Source organism: Aythya fuligula, chromosome 9 (genome assembly GCF_009819795.1).
Source record: "Aythya fuligula isolate bAytFul2 chromosome 9, bAytFul2.pri, whole genome shotgun sequence".
NCBI classification, from domain to species: Eukaryota; Metazoa; Chordata; class Aves; order Anseriformes; family Anatidae; genus Aythya; species Aythya fuligula.
The window spans coordinates 4,517,097-4,540,136 of NC_045567.1; the positions used below are offsets into that span (position 1 = coordinate 4,517,097).

At 39.4% G+C, this 23,040-nt stretch overlaps 1 protein-coding gene across 16 annotated transcripts in view; it reads left to right on the forward strand.

Annotated features, from left to right (window-relative positions):
* Nucleotides 1-23,040, forward strand: part of DOCK10 (dedicator of cytokinesis 10) — a 149,523-nt gene that overhangs the window by 58,152 nt on the left and 68,331 nt on the right. For all 16 annotated transcript variants that reach the window (XM_032192891.1, XM_032192897.1, XM_032192893.1 and 13 more), the window contains exons 3-9: nt 2,364-2,453; nt 9,935-10,017; nt 14,901-14,973; nt 15,344-15,475; nt 15,741-15,875; nt 20,624-20,807; nt 22,450-22,535. In XM_032192891.1, coding sequence (XP_032048782.1) covers nt 2,364-2,453; nt 9,935-10,017; nt 14,901-14,973; nt 15,344-15,475; nt 15,741-15,875; nt 20,624-20,807; nt 22,450-22,535 — 783 coding nt within the window. The remainder of the gene's footprint in view (nt 1-2,363; nt 2,454-9,934; nt 10,018-14,900; nt 14,974-15,343; nt 15,476-15,740; nt 15,876-20,623; nt 20,808-22,449; nt 22,536-23,040) is intronic.

A 23,040-nucleotide genomic window follows, 5' to 3' on the forward strand; every position in this document is an offset into this window, starting at 1 on the left:
ACAAATGCTATGATTGCCTAAAGAGATTACAGTCAAAATGCAGCTAGAAATGCTGGATTTGTTAAGTAAAATCCTTTATTATTATTATTATTAACCCTTCAGCATTCAATCTGATGTTGAAATATAGTTGTTTTTTGAAGAAAACAGGCTTCAGTGAACAAATGCCATGGCAGATCAGCCTTTAAGGGCAGTTAGCTTTGGAAGTAACCGGCTATGAACAGGAAGTGTTTTTGTGGCAAGGCTTTTGCAGCTTGGTGGTTGATCGTAACTAATTCTCAGAAGGGAAGTGCTTTGTAGTTTTTAAAACAAGTTTAAATATAACAATACACAACATTTGTCATGTCACAGTTCTATGTAAGTAAACCCACGACATTCTTTGGCAAAGCCTGCAAGCGCAGCAAGCCCCATGTTAGCGATTTCTCAGGTTTGCACAGCTCTGTTACTTTCCTCCAAAGGGCAGTCTCATAGAGACAAAAAGTGGGGTCAAGTGCTGCACGTGAAGCCGTGGATTGCAGCTCCAGGTCTTGTTCTGCTGCAGCCCTGTAACCCCTCACAGGAGCTCCAAGGGAAGGCAGGCACGGCAACCCCACTAGGAGGACGTTGAGCTGTGTTGGTCAGTGTGCTGATAGCAGTTGACAGGAAGTGTTGCTGCGTTAGGTTTTTAAAAAAAATGGTATGCATTTTAAATGAATACTGAAAACTCTTTTGTATAGTGTGCAGGGCAAATACGTTTTATTGTGGTCAAGCAGAAGAGGTTGTTGGTCTCTCTGCAGCTCAGTCACCATCCTAATAGGGTCAGTGCGACGTACAGAGTTCATCATGGCTCTCGTCTGTGTCCTCCTGCTCTACCTCGTGTCTGCTGATCATCTTCAGCAGCTGTGATGCTGTGGAAGGGCAGCGTGCATGTTTTGTGACTTCTGCTGCTGGTTGCTGGGCCCCAGCCTGGTGAAGGGCTCCTGTGATGCCGCATCTGTGGGTTTTCAGCTGTGCTCAGGGATTGCATCTTCTCAGCACTGCTTAAAAAAAAAAAACGGACTAGAAATGTTATGCATGTGTGAAATAAGAAAGCAAGTGTTTCCCAGAGGCGGTGGGCATTGCTGGGAGTCCCTAAGCAGTGAAGGATGCAGCCAACCTCACTATCACTAAGTGTGGCCTCAAAATCCATATTTCTCCATTGGTTTTCTTTTATTCATAGACTAAATGACTGTGTAAATCTTTGCTGCATGTGTGCTTTGGTCATACAAAGAGAGAGCCTTGTAATCCACATTTAGGAAAGCTTGCATAGTTTATCAGAACAAGAGGTTTTATTCATGCTGAGCTGGGACCATCACAACTTGTTGGAGCCCAAGTGATCTAGCTGTGCTGTATCCTCAGCTATCCAGCTGAGATAGAAAAAGTTTGGGGAACCCCATGATGTCTGCATCTGCCTGGGTGATGTATGCCTTTCTCTCAGAATTACTCATAGGAAAAGCCATAGGAGGAACCAGCGTGGTGTTTGTAAGCTGCAAAGAGCAATGCAGTCAGTACCAGCCAGGTGACTGTCACACGCAGCCTGGGTGCTTTGATTCATGGGGAAGAACGATCCCTTTTTAGCCTGAGACTGGGGATATGAAACAGATCCTCTTGGGCTATCCATTAGCGCTGGGTGCTGCAGGCTGCTTCGTGGCCGGAGAAAGCAGCGGGTTCCTCATTAACCCAGCCATCAGCAGCAGGCCTTCCCCTGGAAATCACGTGCTGTTCTGTAAGGGAAGGGAGGATGAGCTGCGAGATGACATGCGGCTTGGTTTCAGCCCTAGGTTACCTTGAGGGGAGTTATTCCCTTGTAACCGAGAGCAAAATCTGGTCTGCTGGGGTGTGGGTCACTGGTTTGCTTTTCACTTTACAGTGGAGAAAATGAGTGGGCCTGATCTGCGGATTAACTCCAAGTGCCCCCAAAGCCTCCCCTCATGATTTTTGCCTAGGGACTGACTTGCCTGACCATCCCATGGAGGTCCTGGGTCACGCAGAGGAGCATTGCTGGTGGCCCTGGCCTCTCCTTGGACTAAGGGAAGCCCAGCCTGTTGTGGGATGGGGGGGCCTTCTGGAGATCCATGTCTCTGTGGATCCCAGTTTGCTTGCAAAAAGGTTGTTCCCAGAAATCTGTTTGAACTCTGCCCTTGCTTGTTAATGAATTCTTCAGCTGATATCATTGATAGTGTGTGAGGGAGGGAATTGGGTTGCAGTTGGTGTGCATGTCTATTGTCTGCATGGAGAAAAAAAAAAGAAAAATGCAAGCAGTAATAATACTGGTTCTCTTGTCTTCATGAGACAAAACTGCTGTTCTGTCAGCCTGACTAATTTGTTTTTTATTTGTTTATCGTCAGACAGACACAATTTCACTGGAAATCAGGACGCTGTATCCTTCTGTACCCGAAGATGCAGAACAAAAAGCAGAAAGTTTATTTGTTAAAGAGGTAAGTATCTCATGTCTATATCCTTTGTTTTTCAAATAAAGCCAAGGTTTTGTGGGGACATTGCTGTGTTGATAGCTCTTATATGTTTGTGTGTAGAAAAAATACAAATGTACTAAATCTATCCCTCATGCCACTGTTCTCCAATTCATTCCCTGTCACTGCTAGCCCATTGGTATTGGTATTTTTATGTGAGTGCTAATCAATGGTACCCAGAATGCTCTGAGCTGAGAAAATATCCATAACTTTTTCAGTATATATATATATATATATATATATATATATGTATATATATACATGTATATATATTTGATGTGGTTTTACCCTCTTAGTTATTATGTATTTGAGGTGTACATTACCACTATTGGAGAAAGAGGTGCACTATGAAGGATACGTAGAGGTTTATATTTATTATCAGTATCTAGAGGTTGCTCTACCTTTACTGTAGAAAGTCAAGCAGAGTTCTTCAGTGGCAGTTAGAACACCACTAGGAATGATTTCCTGCTATCTCTTTTTTAAAAATATAATTGTATTGTTTCCAGATGTGGTCTCAGATTAAAAAAGAAGATTCTGCTTGCTCTCCTACTACCTCGGGGATATTTGGGATTGTTATTGATTTTCTTTGAAAGATATTTGAATAGTGCACCCAACATCTCCACCAAGTTTACTTCAGCCACTTCTCTGGATTTTCTCAATCTTTCACTACGGATTTGAAATATAGCCCGTCACTTCCATTAGCAGAACGGATTTAGGGAATCAAATTGTCGGCCAACTTCTATAAGACATTGAATTACAAGCACACTCATTTAATAATGAGCCAGTAATCCATGTGTTCTCTGCCTTTTTTTCACAGATTGGGGTTTTGCACACCTGGCTTCCTACTTTGAGTATGGGCTATTTCCTATGGAGTATAACCACAAGATAATTTGCAGATGAAAAGTCAGTTACAGACAAACACAGAGAGTTAGGAAAAAAATCCAATATTAGAAAGAAACATAGCTGTTAAATTCTATGCAACATGACATTTTATAGGCAATATTTCTCTCTAGCAGCAGGTCTAGAAAGAGCAGTAGCAACTTACCGCCAGCTCAAATTGCCTGAACCATGCCATCTTTTGCAATGACAGGAGGGTTAAAAGATAACACGGCTTATGGAATAATCTACCTTCCCAGAGTTCTCACTGCCTTTTCAACACTTTGGGGTCTGCTTTTTATTTTAAGGTTCCTCAAGTTGCAAGGCCAGCACTGTCCTCACTGCTTTACAGGGAAAGCAGTGGATCTAAAAATGGAACATTAGTGCATGGAATCTGGGAATCATTACAGCTGAGTACTCCAAGGAGATGCTAATGACAACCTGATAAAATACATATTGAGCTGCTCTATTTGCTTTCTCTGCAATACCAATGAGCCAAGGGGAGCGGGAGAGGGGAGGAAAGTAGTGGAAAAAACAGTACCAGAGGACTAAGCCTGTGCATGGAATAATGGCAGGATGTGACCCTCTTTTAAAGTAGTAATCCATATGTTCCACTTCTGCCACAAAGCCAAAAGCAATATATAAAACAAATTAAGCTCCAGGAAGAAGATGGTTTCTAGTCCAAAAATAAGTAAAACTGAGGCTGAGGTGCTGTGACAATCTATGGTTACAGTCCCTGCAGCGATTGCCCCAGTCTGTACGGACCCAGCAGCAGTCTGTGTTCTGGCCTGGTGTCCAGCAGCTCTGGGTGGCTGGGCAGGGCTGGAGCTGGTGACCTTCACTTCTTTCTTTAGAGCTGTGAAAACCCCAACACTTTAGTGAAGGAAGCTTCTCTTCCTTCAGATATGCAATGGTCTCATGAACAGCCAAGGAATCCATCTTGTACATACTTGATTGTCTGGAGCCAGGATTAAAACCAGCATTAAATGTCCGATCCCTGATCGGACCATTGGTGAAGCGGTACAAAGGCCAGGTACAGCTTCATTTCTCTGAAGCAATTTTGGTGTTTGCCACAAAGTGGTAATGACTGTGTCCAACCATTGATGAGCACTTCACTATCTCAGTAGTTTAGGAAGCTGTGACACAAAGACATGGAGCTGAGTCAGTTAACTATGCATTCAGGGTCTGCTGTTGAAGGGGAGGTGAATACGGCACAGTGTGAGGACATATCACAATGGTTTCCATGCTAGCTTGGGTGCATGATCGTCTTCTGTTTCATCCTTCTGGACATTTGGTGTAGTTCAGGTGGCCTTGTCCATGAAGTACTGCTGCCTGATTTAGAACGAGTATGAGACTGCTATGATAAGGCCCTTGTAACAGATTTCAGTCTAGGTACTGTTGGTGATGTTGAGATATTATGGTAATGAGTGGGATGGAAGAATTTACTTTAAATAAGATGTCTAATGGTCTCCTCTTTGCTAAGACTGTAAAATTAAGATTTACTTTTTTAATGAGTATTTAATTTTATTTATTTTTTAATGAGTATTTAAATAGTTCTTTGATAACTAAATATTTTTTTAAGGATGCAAAGAGAATATTTTACATTTTCTAATTGATTAATCAGAGTCCCTTTATTCATTTATACTTCTTATGTATATTCTAAATACAATTCTTTGTGAATCTATCATTCCTATAGCTGTACCTCTCTTAAGATATTTTTCTTATGGACGTTTCCACCTTAACTTTCCTTAGGCAACAAGAGCTAGAGTAACTAAGGTTCCAAGAAAAGTGAAGTTTCCAGAACTTTAAAAGCCAGGATAAAGTTGTCTTCAATATTTGTTTTTGAAGTGCTCCTAACTTCCCGGAATTCTGCTCTGTACCATCCTGTTTCCTCCTGTCTTCTGAATTTTTCTCACTCCTGAGTCTGCTGCACACATTTATGCCAACCATTATTGCCCTCATGGGCTATAATTTGGTCAAAAAGACTCACTCCACAAGAAACAATATAAAAATCTCCCTTTTAGATGGTGAAAACGTGCATAATGTAATCTTTTCCAACTCTTGTGTTCTTGAATATGGAGATCAATTGGCAATCCTCTTTTTTTTTCCATGTTTCATATGGCAATGTAAGGGGACAGTGCATTTTGCAATTCAGATCTGTACTTACTTTGAGGAACTTAAGCTGATTGCAACATATTCAATCCCATAATGTTTTGCAGGAGGTCAGTATGTGCAGAGAGTATACATGTACATACGCATAAGGCATACTATTTTTGTGCATATCTGAATAAAATTCTAGAAGTCAGCTAGGAAGTAAATATTAATTTTCACCTGTCCTTTCTTAAAACAACTTGAGCCAGGTGCTCCATGCAAAAATGTTTTGGGCAAGTGTTATAGATGTGTTGGCCATGTGGGTGAGGAGGAGTGTGCTGGGAGCTTTGCAGGGGCAGGAGCAGAACAGAGCACCTTGCTGAAGAAGCTTCTTTGGATTGTTCATTGTAATTGCAGAAAGTAAGTCCAGAGAGGCCGCTGAGAAGCCATCTCATCCCTCCCAAGTAGGCTGGGTACCTCCTGACCCAGCCTGATATCTGTCCGTCTGCCAGTGCATCACATCAGGGAATCTAGACACCGGGAACAGGGCACACTAATGGCAGGCTGCCCTTCCACATGCAGCATGACTTAGACCTGTCTGGTGACTCACTATTTGATGTCAGATTGTGGTGTTTTAGCTTACGGAAATGACTCCGAGCAATGAGGACAGCAAGGAAACAAGCTTCCCGGAGAGAGCTCCCGACACTCAGAAGAGCTTTCTTTCCTGCACCCCAGCACTGCTCCTTTTCACTTGGGGGTGTAATTGTAGCCCTCATGCAGGAGGGATTATGCTGGCTGAAAAGCATTGCATCAAAATGAAATGATAGTGTAATAATACTGAAACTTAATTTCCTGTATAATTTTCAAGGTAGGAACGCTGGAGTTGTCAGCTCCATTAAGTTTTTTATAGCCCTTGTCATTCATCTGGCATTTTTTTCTATTTGAGATTTTGCAGTTTGTCTGTCCAGAACCTTTAAGTAATGACTAAACATCAGTTTTATTAATAATAATGTTAGAAGAGCCACTGAATAACTACTGAAGGTGGTTGTGTGTCAGCACAGTTGTTTTCTTAGGATCTTTATGCACTGTCTAATCTCCATTGTACTTACACGTTTCAAAATGGGAACTCCTGTTGATAAATGTCACAAAGTTTTATTGTTATTCATCACAATGAATTTCCTAACTTCAAAATCTGTTTTCAATAGCTTAAAGAAAAGTATCATCAGGACAATGACATGTATTATTAAACTCTAGTGGGTGTTTTGATAGCAGAAGGGGTAAATATTTAATGTTTAATATTTTAAAATAATAGCGTGTTTGAATGTTGTGGTTTGTTGCTGTTCTGTGTCACTGCCCTTTTGCTGTATATGTGACCTGTGTTGGTATGGAAATAGCTCTGAGAGCCCTAAAGTGGAGGTCCAGCTTTGCCAGCAGCTGGCTGAGAAGCTGCTGGCTCTTGGTGGGCACGGGCAAGCAGAGATTCAGCTGGGGCTGTCACAGCACCTTCCCAATTTCTTTCCCAATTTTTTTTGCGGTGTCTTCTGGTCATTGCAGGAAAGGTCCCAGGAAGGGGAATTGGTGGGGAAGGCATTACTAGCATGTCACCGACCCTGAGGCAGAACGCAGCGTGCTCTGCAGCTTCCCCTTTGGTGCCGTGGCTGCCTCCAGCTCTGGATGCTCTTTGCTTTCTGTTTCCAAGCCCTTGTGCTTGCCCTTCGCTGTTCAACATCTCCAGCTTTCCACTTAACTCCTTGGGGCAGGCGAGGTGGCAGAACCGCTCCGTGCATCGGGTTTCTCCACAGGAGGCTGGGTTGTTCCACGAATGCCTGTTGTCGTACACATGGCCATATTTCCCAGGACTGCACACCCCATGCTGTCTTAGAGAGAATGGAAGCTGGGGAGGAAAGAAACTCCAGTTGCTTTCAAGTGTTTGCTTCAGTTGTGTTTATCTCACTTCCCTTTTTCTTCTTTCTTCATCCAAAAGGTTCATTTGCATTGCAGGGCAAGTCTTTATTAAGCTCCTCTCTCGCTGCAGTAGCCATCACACTGTCACCACCAGAACAAGAGCTAAGAAGATGCAGGTGAAAGAAGCTTGTGGGGTAGTCTGCCTCTTTAAGGAAAAGTTGGACCTGCTGGGCAAGGGGGAAAATAATTGGAATTCGATATTCCCCCTGGGAACGGGCTGTACAGCCTGCCTGGTCAACAGCGGAATAGGAAAGTTCATGCAAATGTGTGCCAGCCCGCCCACGTCCCAGGGCTTCCATTTCAGTTTGTATTTTTCCTCCCCCCCAAGTCCACTTGAGCTCAACAGCTGTGCAGCGGTGCCTCCGCTGTCTGCCAGTTCCGGGCTCCTGGTGAAATCTCTGCCTCCAGAAAGGGTTTTCTTGCTCTTGCTGGGTATTTTTCCTCATTACTAAAATTCAATTTCCAATAATAATTTCCAATAAAAAACCTTTTAGACATCAATACAGTAAGGGATATTCTGAAGAGAAAAGGCTATTTTGGGAACACATCAGTCTGTAACGTTTGCACTAAAGCCGATGTGGAGAATTCTCTGTGGACACTAATTGCATCTGCTAAGTAGAATACTTGGTGACGAAAGTACCACGGGGAAAAGCCATCCTTTCAGTACAAGGCTCAGTTAGTTTTCATTTGCCAAGTAGAAAGAGAGTGAAGTGTGAACTGAAGGGTCTGTGCTCCTCCTCGCAACACTCAATGAATGAGCTGTTTGTTGGCTCCTGTACAGACAGCGGACGTGTTGCTCTTGTAAGAGTACTCTTATAGCCCAGGTGACTATTAAATAGCTTAATGAAACTTAGGTCACACAAACACAGAAGTGACAATGTCATTTCTTGAAGAGTGGCAAGAAAAAGCATTGAGTTTTGTTTTTTTCTGATTGTTTGTTTCCTTTTTTTTTTTTTTTTTTTTTTGTCTATTCAAAGGCAGAGCAATGTAGGAACAACATCAGAGTGGTGTAGGCTTCAGGCCTGACCTTGTAAGATGCTTAATCAGTCTGTTACAATACTATACACAAGACTTAAAAAGGATATTTATTAAGCCAGTGCTGAATAATTTAGAGAACACCACCTTTAGGCTTTCAGTCCGTTTTGGTTTTTGCTCCAGCAGCCTGGTAAATCCCCTTTCTGTCCCTTCCAAGGTGAAGATCGCTGTGAAAGCAGCGACTCCCATGGGAATATCAGAAGAGGCTGGCGAGAAAGAGAGCAAATATTCCCAGTTGGTGTAACCTATCTTGTCCCTTTATTGCCATTTCTCCTCCTCTTTCTGCTTAGCATTTTGTGTTCCAGTCTCTTTGATCTGTCTTTTTTTCCATTCTCTCTGCCTCCTGCAGTATCATCCTTTCCATGCCTTTCTGCGAGACTTTTTCCTGTTCTCACCTTAGATTATATTACCCTTTATGCTGCTGCTTCTTTATCTAACATAGATCTCTACCATTTTCCTTTATGACTTCCATTCTTTTTCCCCGTCATCTTCAGCAGCAGCTTTTGCTGTTAGGTTTTACGCTTGTTTCCCTCTTTCTTTTATTTTATTTTTCTTTCCTGTCCATCTTGTGTGGGCTGGCGCTAATGCTCAAGTGAAGAGTGGGGAGGAAATAGCACAATATTGGGGAAAATTCTTCAGTATACGGTACAGTTAGCAATTTTCGTTTTGCATTCTGTTGCTGGGAATTTTGGCATAGCATCATTTGTCTTATTCTATATGTGTATGTTATCAATAAACACATATCTTGTGCCTCTTGTTGCACCCAACAATGTCATGTTGTGTTTAATTACATTGATAGAAGCTCTGTATTGAGTAAGTCACAGTTGTTCTGATTTATTTGACAGCATAATAAAACCCTTCAGGTCTTTGTTCAGGTCTGATTCCCTTTTTAAGGGAGATTTGTATGTTAAGGACAATTTCAGAAGAGATACAAAACCAGCTAAAAGGTTATTTTTAGAAAATAAGAACTGCAAGAAAATGATGAGATGACTGAGCAAATTCAGTGCGAAGGGGAAAATGAGACCCTGGTGAGAGATGAAATGATAATCCTATTAATATGTTCCTGAACGGTAAAAGAATGAAGATCAGTCAGAACGAGAAGTAGAGGCCTAAACTGGGTACCGCCTTTTGAGGGGCTGGTGGTGTTTTTATTTAATGGTGTTAACAGAGGAGGATGTTAATTAAGGGTGTTTAGTAGGGTATGAGAACTAGTAAAGACTATTGTTTTCAGCTTCCCCTCCTTCGCTCCCCCCCAGTCTTGTATGATTCAGATCAGTTGATTTAAAAGGGAAACTGTGCTTCAAAATGTAGAAACATCTGATACTCACTTTCCTTCAAATCAGGTCTAAAAGAGAAGAATATGTTCTCTACCAAAAAGGACTCCCTCAGCTTTTTTTTTTTTTTTTTTTCTTTTCTAGACTTTTCTGAGTCTGAAAAATTACTATAATTGTTGTTACTGTTGTGTTTTTTTTTTTCTTTAGGCTTGTAAATATTACAATTCCCACTGGCACGTTGTGAACTACAAGTATGAACAGTATTCAGAAGACTTTCGACACTTACCACAGTAAGATCTAGCATAAGTTCTTCTTTTTTTTTTTTTAATTTTTTTTTTTTTTCCCTCTTAGGTTTGTGTCATTTTGCTGAGCTGTGTCCATATTTGCACTTTCTATCGTCTCCTATGCTCTGCTTGTTTTACTGTATTTATAGTGGTTTGCATTTTTAAAAAGGGGAAGAAAAGGTCCTTTAGCAAAAGTTCAAGACTCTGCAGAATTCAGCAGTATCAACAAACGCTATTAGTGCTGATTCAAATCTTAAGAGCGTATTTGCGTATTCAAAGCACAGTTGATACAGGGAAGCTGGCTCACTGTTTTCCTTAATAATGCATAAATGTCACTCACCTTTAACTGGGATTAATTCGCCTTTCAGTTACCCTGTCTATCAGAGGAGTACGATTTTGTTTAGAAGTTTATAGCTGCAAAATGCAGGAGATCCGGGTACGATGTGTACAGTGTGTGCGGGTACAGCACTTGGGATATAAGGCTGCAGACATGCAGGTGTCTGGGTGAGCTACTTCCCTTCTGTGCTTGGAGGCAGCACGTTAAAGTTGGTGTAAAGGTCCTGGGAGGAGAAGGAACAAGTTCTTTGATGTGGGTAAAGAAATTTAGGAGCTCATTCCTTCTTGAATGGGTTTCTGCCTTTACTCCCATTTCTGGCAGGTTTGTATCCTGTGCCCTGAGGACTCTTAAAGAGTAGTGAATGATCTCACTGAATGCCCGTAGTATCACCTCCTTGCTTGGAGTTTGAGGTGTTAAAATCATGATACCGGATGAAAAAGGTGCTTACAGGCACATAGCACTAACCACAGGTACAGGTGCTTCAGAGGGTTTTGTGCTCTAACCCTTCCCCAGACCTACATTCTCTCTTATACATTGGTATTTTTACAAAGAGTGAACACAGTAGTACAAAAAGCCATTAAAAGCAGTTTTGCTAATCAGTTATAAACATACCTTTTCTTATCTACCTAGTACACTGATTGTTTTATAGAATTAAAGCATTTAATGCTCAAGAGAAATGTTTGCAGTGCAGTTTTCCATTTAACCTTAAGTATATTCCGTCTTATAAAATATACTTTTGACAGACCTGGTTGCCTTACTCTGCACAGAAGTACATTTTAGCCATTTATGGACATCTCTTCGATGAAGGTTATTTTAAGATAATTATTATGATTTACTTTCATGAGTTCATGCTCTAGGGATGTTACGGTGTCTCAGATGGTACTTTTTCCCAACTTGTGTAAAGGATAACTGGTAATCTTGTACGTCTGGTATCGGAACACGGCACTCAGGAGTGGTTGGACTGCAGCACTGTTTGATGCTCCAGCAGCCAAGTGATAGCAGGAGCGCCCATGTTTTGTTTGCCTAGAGTTGCCTCGGCTTTGGGCTTAGCATACCTTCAACAAAGCTGGTTTGAAGTCCACCACATTTCATACCATTTCCATTATTACACAGCCTCCTAGATTTCAACAGAGCTTGATTTGCACATGCATGTTATGACGTTCAGACTTTGAGATTAAATCTCCTCGTTAAAAATGTGGTGGTTTGATACTTCCTTGTCATTGTAATTTTCTCTCACTGAAAATATCTCTGGATGCCCAATTTCCATAGTTTTTGGTTTTGTTTTGTTTGTACAATGCCATCCCACTGTATCAGAAATCCAAGCATACCATTGTATTAATCCTTTTTATAGGAAATCATTCTAATAGGGAAGGTTGGGTGAGTACTAAGTATTTGAGCTTTGTATCATGAGAAAAGAATGCTGCTTATGCTGCCAGATCCAGCTGTGGCTAATGGATTTCCATTCACTGAAGGTGTGCTGAACCTTCTCCGGAGGTTTTGAATTTTAGAAACACAAAGATTGGGACCTAGCAGCCTTCAGCAGTGCTGAAAGGAATTCATAATCATTTCTACGTTTGATATGCTGTGGTGTTTGACACAGTCATAGAAGATGTCAATTAATGGCTGCATAGGATAGCAGATTTTTATCAGATATCCAAGTTCTTCTTGAATACTGATCTCTTTTGATTGAGAAGTAGCTGCAATGTGATGCAGACCACCTGGAGCAGGCACAGGGGACTCAATGTGTCCATGGTGGAGTTCCACTGAACTAGAGCTGTGACACTGGGGAAGAGCTCAACGACATGTGCACACCAACACAAACAAAATTTTAGCAATTGCTTTAGTTTTTCTCTGAGTGTGTTCCTCCTCTGAGGTTTTTCTCAGGTCTCTCTACCCCTTAAATTCCTCTCTGTGAGCTCTCACTACCTCTTTTTATACCATTTTTTATGCTTTGTGATGGTGTGTTCTGACTTCTTGAGCAAATGGGAGGGTGGAGGAAGAACTGGGCTTGCTTAGTTTGAGTGTTGTGGTGACACTGTGTCTGGGAACAGAAACAGTCATTAGCAAAGTTTTTGCTGTCATTTAAAATGTGAAAACCTCTAACGCTTGGTAGGTATTTTTGGTCTGCTGCTTTTGAAGTCTGCATTTTTATATGGCTCTGAAGAGTCAGTAGGCAGAGATAAAGAGGGAATACCAAGTCAACAGATTAATTCTTTACCATGTTTTATGTGCCTGTCCTAGAGAGATGAGCAGCATACCTGAAACGGTTCCAAGATAGCAAAGGAAAAAACTTTATTCCATGGAGCATTACACCGTTGTGAATGTATGAGAGGTTCATGTGTGGTCAGTGAGGGAGCGATTCAGCAGGATGGCCAGTCATCCCGCCAGGTGTCTCTGTGGTGGTGTGGTACTGCAGACTGAAATGTCCATATGATGGGGTTTTGCTAGTAGATGTAGGGGTAGCAAATGATAAATTACTGGTCCTTGGCATTGAGGCAGCCTATATGCATTCTTTAGAGTAATTTGCATAGGCAGAAATAAGATTCATAATATTTTATTTAAAAAAAAAAAAAAAATCTTTTTGCAAGACTTTTTTCTAATGATGCAAACTTCACACTGCCTATCCCAAGCCACTGACGCCATCTCAATTCTGTGATCTGCCAGCTCTGCCACCAGACTGTCTGCCCTTTTATGTCTCTTGTATAGCTCTTCTGAGAGGACAGCAGGATTTCCTTCTTTCTAAGAAATGCGCCCTGTGCTCATGTTTGCAGAAGGTCTGAGGCTCAATGGGACAGGCTCACTTTCCAGCTGTGGGGTGGCAGGGCTGGGCAGAGTTGCAGTGTCATGGAGGCAGGGGACCAGACACCATAGCAATTCAGCTCCTCCTTCCCATGCTTTTTACTTCCCCTCCCCTGTAGCATCTGTTTTTTTGTTTGATTATTTTTTTTTGGTTGTAGGCTGCTCTACAAGCACTGCAGTGCATTTATAGCTCTGAATCATGAATAAACCAAAAGGATTTTGGTCTAAAAATGCAAAGGCTTGAAAGGTGTCGGGCTTTTTTGTTTGTTTGCTTTGGTAGTAGTGTTTTTGTTTTGTTTTAAAAAACATGGGATTAGGTTTGAGATTTTGGGGGTTGTCTTAATTTGGGTAGGAGAGAGTATCAAAGATATTTTTTTTTAACAGCTGTCCTTGGCTGTATTGGAGAACCTGCCGTGGAATTCCACGTCAAATATTCTGAATGTTATCACTTTTATAGGTATCAAAGGTATCAATAGATCGTAAAGGTTCCTTTTATGCAGTATATTAATCAGTTGTTTACACTGAACAATGAAAATGGAACAAACTAAAATGGAATAGAGTCCTGTTTCGTATCCTGTGTGCATTTCATTATGCTGGCTTTTCTGAATACAATGGGATGCTGAAGTCATGATAAAAGTGATTTCAAAATGGGAAAATCAAAGCGGGGATGGGTATTGCTTTTTATTCTAATCTTCCTGATCATAACTTGTGTATGAATGAACAGAAAATGAAAAAGGTCAGCTACCTCTTTTTTATTTATTTTTGAAAGTAACACTGCATGCTAGCATGGGCTAACATTTGCTAACTTTACAGAGGAAACTAGCTTACAAGCATGTGGTTTCTGAACTTCAGTCTGAATTTGTTTCCACATACAACACGGTTGTGTTGCTTCGTTCATGTCCTAAGTCTGGGTAAATGACAGTTCTGGAAAGGTTGGCCTTCTTAATAAAGGCTTTTAGCATGGCAACTTTTGTGGGTTTCAATGTCATAAGTAAAAATTTTCAAGACGAGACTTTAATCTTCAAGAGTTTGAAAGCAATGTTAGTACTCTTCAGGCCACAGAAAAATCTATTTTATTCACTTAAAAATATATTTTATCGTGTGCATTTTTCTGGCTGTTACTTAAGGTTTAATTCCACAACATACTAAGTACTTTGGGACAGTACAATGACTTATGTGCTTAAAAATAAGCAAATGCTTAAGTGCTTTGCTCTTTCATATTCAGTTTTGTTTCATAGTCTGCATTATGGAGCTCCTAAATGGCACCACATCAAAAAGACTTATATGTATTCTTAAAAACTACTCCGAGGCTATGCTCATCATATAGGAAATGTAGAAGCTTTTACCAAAACATTGTAATGTTCTTGTTGGTTAGAAAAAGCTCCTAAGCAGTTCATTCTAATTAATCTGATAGCCTTAAATGTGATCACTCTCTGGGAATTGTTTAGGTTTTGTTGCCTGTTGTGGTCAAAGAGTAGAGAAAAGAATAAGATATTTTTTAAAAAAAAGTATTGTTTATGAAGCTGTTGCAATTTTATATAGCCAGGGGAAAAAAAAAAAAAAAAAAAAAAAAAAGATAAAGAGAGCTTAAGAAAAAAGGTGATTTATGTACATATAGTGATTTTTAAAGGAACATAGAATCACAGCAGTAGGTTTTCTGAAGATGTCATGGGGACCCAAGATGGTGGCCTCTCTGAAATAGCAGATAGATGATTGTATAAATAAATAAATAATTTTTTTCCTCTTTTTCTAGAAATGAATGTAGACCAGAGAAACTGCCATCACATTCATTTGAAATTGATCATGAAGATGTGGATAAGGATGAAGTATGTTTTCTGTTTTGTTTTGTTTTTTTCTTTCAGACAGGGAAGACTTATTTACTTTATTTAGACTTATTTACTTGTATTACTTTAACATCTTAAAATTAAAAAAAAAAAAAAGGAAAACAAAACCAAAAAGATAATGGAGGCTCATTATCTGCTATAAAATATTTTATATTTTAAGTAACTCTGATGTTGGTGGAACAGCTTTATCTCTTAGGTCATCATGTACACAGCAGGCTTATTGATAAGTCTTATATTAAACGGAATGTAAGGATGATTATTTGTTGTCAAGCAGATATTCACACATTAGAGTTTTCTTTCGTCTTAATTCAAAAAGCAAGTGAATGCAATATTAATCACGTCTTTCATCTAGGATACAACATCCCACTCATCTTCAAAAGGTGGTGGTGGAGGAGGAGGAGGACTAGCAGCAGGAGTTTTCAAGTCTGGATGGCTTTATAAAGGGAATTTTAACAGCACTGTAAACAATAGCATCACTGTTCGGGTAAGGGAACAGCATTATTCTTTCTTTATTCCATTTTGATTTACATCCCCCATAGAGGCACTTTTTTTGTCATTTATATGTTTATATCTCAGATTAGGCTTCGTTACATTGCTTTAAATGATACTAAAGTAATGTTGCAATTGTCTGCAAAATAGTTCAGTTGAAATGTGAGCAGGAATTGCTTATTATTTAAACCCTGTGAATAAAGTACCAGTGAAAACAATTTGCTGTACAGCAATTCTCATTCTTTTTTCTTCTACTTCAGTCATTCAAAAAGCGCTACTTCCAGCTGACACAGTTGTCGGATAATTCATATATTATGAATTTTTACAAAGATGAAAAAATATCAAAGGAGCCAAAGGGATGTATTTTCTTGGATTCTTGTACAGGAGTTGTACAGGTAAGCCTTGTTTTATTTCATTGTATTTTTTTGGTGTCAGATTAGTAAGAATTACTAGAGGCACATGGAAGAATGCGTACATGGATGGGATAGTGATCTTGTTATCAGTTGCATTAAATGAAAACACCATTAGTTTTGCTTTTGTAATTGGTTCAAGTGCTCAGACTGACAGACTACAAGAACCACAGGTGAATTATGATAACAGGTAATATATATATATATGTTTTTTACCGGTGACATACATGAGGAAAATATTAAAATATTAAACGTTTATTTTCACTGAAATTATCTTCTTAGCTGCCAGGTTTTATGTTATGCTTACTAAGACTGTGCTTGTTTATTGTGGGTTAAAGAGACTGAAGTTATAGAGCTTCATTTGTTACAAGTAGTAAATTAATTCTGTATCCTGAGTTCCAAAGTGATTAGATTATTCAGTAGACTCCTTGAAGATCATCATTCTTGGGGGTGATAGAGAGTCCTAAAAACAACAGATATGGCAGAGCCTTATTGGTTGTTGTAGCTTGGAAAAATAAATACCCAGAAATGTCTTTTTTTTTTCTTCTTCCTGAAATTGAATTCTCAGCGTTTTTTCCCTCTAGCTGCTTTTCCTTTATTTCTATTAATGTAGTTCTCTTATTTTTTTCCCCATGTTAAATAAGATGTTATCTTAAATAACATGTTAGTCTGTTCATCTAGCCCAGATGTCACTGCATAAGGAAATTCTTTTTTTAGCTATACTTTGTTCTTTACTTGTTAACCAGTAAAGTTTGGTAAAAATGCCAGTACTGACTGAATTGAGGGTTGCTTTGAAAGAAACCTTTCAGCTAATGCAAGGGAAGACCCCTAATAAACATAAGCTTTTCCTACTTGCAAAGTTTCTCCTTCCCCCTAAACGGGCCCTTTGAAGCAAGAGAAATAATTAGTAAAGGTAATTCACTCTGGGAACGAATACTTGCTGACAACTCCTGCAGATCCCTTTTCCTGTGTCCTGGAAAAGTACCAGGCTCTGTAGGGAATGGCAGGTTATCCTGCATAGTTTAAAGGGTATTTCTTTTTTTCAAGCAGGTGTAGGAGAAGACAAAGGTAAATTCACGGAAAGACAATGATGTTGTCTGCCTCTGTCAGCCCATTGACTTGAAAGACCCTAACAAGTAGACTGGAAGCGTGGCAGAAGGAGATGCTTATCAGAAATCCTGTTCAGAAATGCCTGAAGTCTGCAATGCATGCTTATGTTAGAGTCTGGGCTTTGTGTGTTTAGGATGATGGTATCTGTGTAGGAGGCGTCCTTTGTGCAGTTAGAGAAACACTGGTACTCCTGTAGAGAAGTTAGTGCTGTTAATGGGCCCTCAGTTATACAGTTAATTGTGGTTCAGAGGGTGTTTATTTAGCTGCTGTCAGTTTTGGACAGAAACTAATGTCCTTGATCTTCTGTGTTGGTATTGCCCAGTCATTTATAAAATAGGAGAAAATAGGAAAAAATGGGAGGAAAAATGACTGCTTGCTTTTGTTTGCTGGTGGTGTGTGCTTTCCTTTAAGACAGGTGTCAGCCAGAGCCCTAATTAAGCCCTGGATGTCCCTGTAGTGTGGTTTAGTGTGGCTTTAGATATAGATAAGTACTGTCAGGAGGGTGGGGGTGGGTGTGAAATGTCTTGTCTTCAAGAGTTTCAGACTTTTTAACTGATCTTTGACCGAAATATATATATATATATATATATATATATATATATTTGAAATAATCCTCCTGAACTTTGACAGCTGCCTTCTAACTCTACAGAATACCTGCAAATCGACCAGAACATCTCTTGCCTACCACCAGCCACTTGTTTTTTTTTATTGTTCTATGATTGACATTCAAAATAAGATGCATGAATTTATGAGCTGCCTTCACTAGTCATAAGTGATCCTTAGCCAAGGCGATAATGGTGCAAGTATCATCAGCATCAAAATCTCTCTGTTACCAAACACATGATGAACTTAGAGTCATAAGGCTAAAAAACAAAACCTTGCTTAGAGTTGTCATAAACAGGAAGGCCACAGAATCTGGAAAAGAGATGGAAGGTTTAGAGGAACTATGATGTGAAATCTCTGATCTTACGAGTTTTACACCACTATAAATCATTTAACTCAACAAGAATGACTTTGAGCTCCTGTTTGATAGAGGTTGAGTATCTAGACTGCGGCAAGCATCCTGGAGAAACCATCTCCAGCTGAAATGCAAAACACCTTCAAAACACTTCTGTTATTTTGAAAGAATGACCCTGCAGGCATTAAACTTAGCCAGATGTTTCATTTATAGCTCATCCGTAGTTTCTTATTGAATCTTGTATTGTTTCCTTCTGGAAGAAATTTTAAACTTGAAATTAAGTGTTGAAGATTACAAGGTCCACACTCCATATGGAAGGACTTACAGAGAAGAAAAATGAGAAATTATGTTTCCTCCCCTTCATCCCCAACCCCCTTTAGCTGATCAGGAAAGAAAAATAGTTGGCTTTAGATTTGAAACAAAGACTTTGCTGTAGATCTCATCTGCTTGCCAGAAGTCTGAAGTGCAGATGGAAAAGTGGATATTGAAGTTTTCCTGCCCTAATGTTCTTAAGATTCAGCATGCAAGATGTATTGCTCTCTTAGATAATGTCTGATAGTGTTACAGTACCTGATTTAAAGATCTTGGCCATGTCTGCAAGGGGAAGTACATAATTCAGACAAGAAGTGCATTCATCACAATGCTCTTTGTATGCTTTCTGAAGATAAATTGAAATGTAGCATTTTTCTTTATGGATTGTGCATAAATTCATATACGTGATCCCCTTATACAGATGAAGTTATCTTAGAAGTTTTGAATGGGCACTAGTCTAGGATTTTTGGCATGGTTTTCTCCCACATTCAATTTTTGTTCAAGTCCTTGTGATTTATTAGAAAAAAAAAAAAAAAGGTTTCAGTAAAATTTTAGTTACTGTTTATATTAATTTGAGGTAATTGCAGTGAGCGGAAGATTAGAGTGATTTCACTGTAATCAAAAACAGTATCAGACACCCCAGAATGAACTGCTGCAAAACCCAACCCTATTCTCACCCTGTGTAGGGTGAACTAAAATTTATATACCTGAAAGAACAGTTACCTAAATAAAGTGCATGAGGGAAAATGATTTCTTACCAATAGACTTTTCAGTAGCAGAATTAAAAAAATATTACACGCGTGCATGTACATACACTCCTGAGTTGGCTTGAAAAGCCCAGATTTGACTGGTTCCATTGACCCAAGTAACTCCAAAAATTTAGTCTTGCTGATTTCTGAGCTGGGTCATGATGTGTAATATAAGGACTGGAGCAAGTGATTAACAACAGATTGGGCAGGAATCTTCTAAATCATCTCTGCTGCTGGAAAAAGAGTGTTCGTGGAACTTTATTCTCAGTGCCCCATGTTCTTCATCTCCTTCACTGCTCATCAGCCTCAGATTTTGCCTCTGTTCCTCATACACAAAAGAAGATACTGCTGTGACCTCACCAGCTGGCTTAGGAGCTGTTCTTAGTAACTTGTTGATACAGGACTGCAGTTGTGTGTATTGTGAAGTAGTTACAGTATGTAGAACTATGGGGCACCGTTGTTGTTTTAGTTAAATACAGCAAATTAAGAAAAACTAAAACTAAGTGAAATAAGTGAAATGTCCAGTTATGGGCTGGATGAATTGGTTTTCATCTGTGTCACTTCAAGGTTAGATGTGTCAGTAATGCTCTAATTGTAGATGATGGCAATTTTCTGCAATATTGAATGTAAATTGGTGGCACTGATGTTCATAGACAGTAGTTGCGAAAATTAGGTTATGTACTGAGGAGAGGACATATCAGTGCTTGTTTCAGATTTAAACAAGGGGAAGAGGCAATTGATGCAGTTGTCTCGATAAGACTAAGAGATAGAAGCCTCACTGATTGGATAAATTTGAGGAATGAAGGATATTATATTGGAAAATTGCACCATTTAATTTTATTGCGCTATTTCAGTAACTAAGCGCCTGTAAATTCTCATGACAGAAAGTGATGGATTAACAGTCTAGTGCAGGTACAACCTGGTGATACAGAACAGAAAAAATCTGTTGCCAATACACTGGGCATTGATTCTTATTCTATACTTGACAAAGATAGAATTGCAACAGACAACAGTATTTTCACCTTTGGCCTCCTGCAAGGAATTGGTGAAAATATGCCATAGCTGTTTGTAAAATCATTTTAATGCTTAAGGTGTCAGTACCTAGTGGAAGCACCCATGGGAATATTTTCCTGTGGAAGATTTCATCCCATTCAAATCTTCTGGAGAGATTTACTGTTTACTTTCTATTCCAAGTTTAACTGATAATATCCAAAAGCTCTTTCAGAAAAATGCAAAAATAATAAAATTATACTCAGTATCTTTTTGAATGTCTGGTGCTCTGGTAATGTATAGGAGAAATGCATTTAGAGGAGTTTTGTGTAGGTGACTTTGAGTCACATAGCAATGCTGTCCTTTCAGAGGTCTCTTCCTATTCCATTTAGAAGGTACTCCCTACTAAGTGGGTTTTAGATACACAGACTAAAACTAAATTGATGTAAATGTTTGTTAACATCACAGTACTTGAATTTTCTTTAAATCCAGTTAATTTTGCTTTATTTATTTATTGAAGCACAGTTGTATAGAAGTCCATCTTATGGATACCTCTTTTTTGGTACCTTTTTATACTTATGGTGTTTATTTTTCTTTTCCTTTTGTTCCAATAGAATAACAGGCTTCGGAAACACGCCTTTGAGCTGAAAATGAATGACCTCACATACTTTGTGCTGGCAGCTGAAAACGAGCAGGATATGGATGACTGGATTTTCACTCTCAACAAAATCCTGCAAATAAATCCAGAGGGGACCATTCAGGAGAGGAAAAGTGCAGACCTCACTGATCTGAAACTTGGTAAGAGTGAATAATCTTGCATTGTTTTTTAAATCAAATGCAAAAGAAAAGAACCTTTAGATATCACTATTGAACCATTTTAACTGCCTTAGTCTCTAATGGATTCTGTACCTATTGATTTCTGATGAAGAAGCACCAGTCTTTTGGCAATCCCTGAACAATGTCAGCTAACTACCCACAGATCATTTTAAAAAGGCTGTGGGAGGGAGGTAAGCTGCTCCCCATAAAGTCAGCAGGAACAACATGGCTCTGCTTTGCTTATAGAGCTCTTTTTCAAGAATAGTCTTCCCTGTCGATGATCTTGCTGATACTTTATGTTTTACTGTCTTGGGAGTCTGAAAGTTTTAAAGAGTTTTCTGCCCTGGAGAAGTTCTTTTTCCAGCATTTTGTTTTCTTTAAACATCTGGAGTTAATGATAATTAAAAAAAAAAAAAAATGATCCCGGCTGTGGTATATTGCTCTTTCCTTGGAAGCTTATTGACTTTTCATTTCTTGCTTTTGTGAGTTTGCATATGAATACCCTTTCACTGTGGAAGAAAGAATTAGATGCTCGGTTATACTGTACTCTTTATGAGGCAGTAACTCATCCTTTCACGTAATAAATCCATGTTCGGTTTGGATGAACCCCAACTAAAATTCTAAGACTGAAAGCGCTTGAAACCTTAACACAGATTTGAACTGCTCATACTATGAATTGAATCTAAGCTTTGAACCCACATGCATCCGAATCTTGGGGAAGTTCATGGCTAATTGAAGTCTTTACCCTGATGCTTATAATAAATTCTAATTTTGGAGGGACAGGATACTCTTCATATAGCCAAAGATGTTCTTATGATTTGGAAGCACAAACAACTTGCACATCAGAATCAGAGAAGTACTTTTGAAAATCCCACCCATAAGGGATATTAATGAAACAGAAAGAAAAATGTGCATAAGAGGTCAAAGACATAAGGGTAACAGAAAACAGAAGTCTTTACTGGTAAAAGCCCTGATAACAAGCAACAGGAATGTGCTATGGAGTTAACTTGTCAAAAGGCACGATGCTTTCTTGGCAGAAGAGTCCTAAATGGCTGTAATGACTTACTTCACATTGGGCTGAATTACCTACTGAAAGCAGAGTGATCCCCAGTGAGAGAGTGCAAGAGCCAAATAAAAGGTTTGCTGTGTAGTGTTCTTCTCTGGATACATAGATTTTCAGCTTGTGGAGTCCAGACTACAACACTTCCCTTCCCAAAGAGTGGGTCCTATCTGCCTCACTGACTACACTGAAAACTCTGTTCACCAGGTGCCCAAAATCTCTGGGCTGACATAAATTCTCTGTGTTGCATCAGGAGGGACTGGGAGAGCAAAGGAAGGTGTTTCTATTGTGGGCACAAATATTTGTCATGGATGGATGTGCCAGACACTTCACTAAGTAGAGTCAGGTATCTTGCTTAAATACAGACTGTTGTAGCAAACACCAGTGGGGGATGAGGTTGAGAACAGAGGTTACTTTAGTATCTCTTTCATTTGATAGCCTGATGGTACTAAAGAGAAGAAAAAGCAATAGTAGGTTGGCGATAAATTTTAAAAACCCAGTGCAAGTTTAATTAAAAAAAAAAAAAAATGTGCTTTTTTTCTTCCCCCACCCCCCTTTTTCAAGACCCTGCAGAAGCTTCGGTGAATGATGATTGCTCTCAAGAAGAGACCGACTCTTCAGAGAACGCCTTGCACCCAGACTTTGCAAAAGTAATGGATGTTATGTTTTTCTTTACAAGCAGATTGGAAAGTGCTACCTAGGTCAAAATGCTTACTAATAGATGATCAATAATATTTTGAAAGGCTTTAAAATACCATATTGCCCATTTTGAGTGTTAGAGTCATGATAAATGGTGGGAATAATTTTCTTTTTGAAAAGTTGATGGCTTTGTATAAATGAAGAAATCTCCACTGGGTGTAAGAAAAAGTAGATACTCACTAGAGGGGTTTGATTTATACCTGTGAAGTCAGTAAGGGTCTTATGCCTGCAGTTATATGTGAAATATTTACTTTTTAACCTGTATTTCAGCAGACTTTGGCCATCAGAGATCCAAGATTTCCTGTGTGACTTGCAGCGCTTCAAGGAAATGAGCTGTCAACTGCTCATAACCTTCACTAATTTCACTGAAAGATACATGTAGTATCAGGGGAGGTATTTTGTCCTCCAGAACTCATAAACTACTTCATGTGGATGAGATAATTGTAGAAGGTGCTA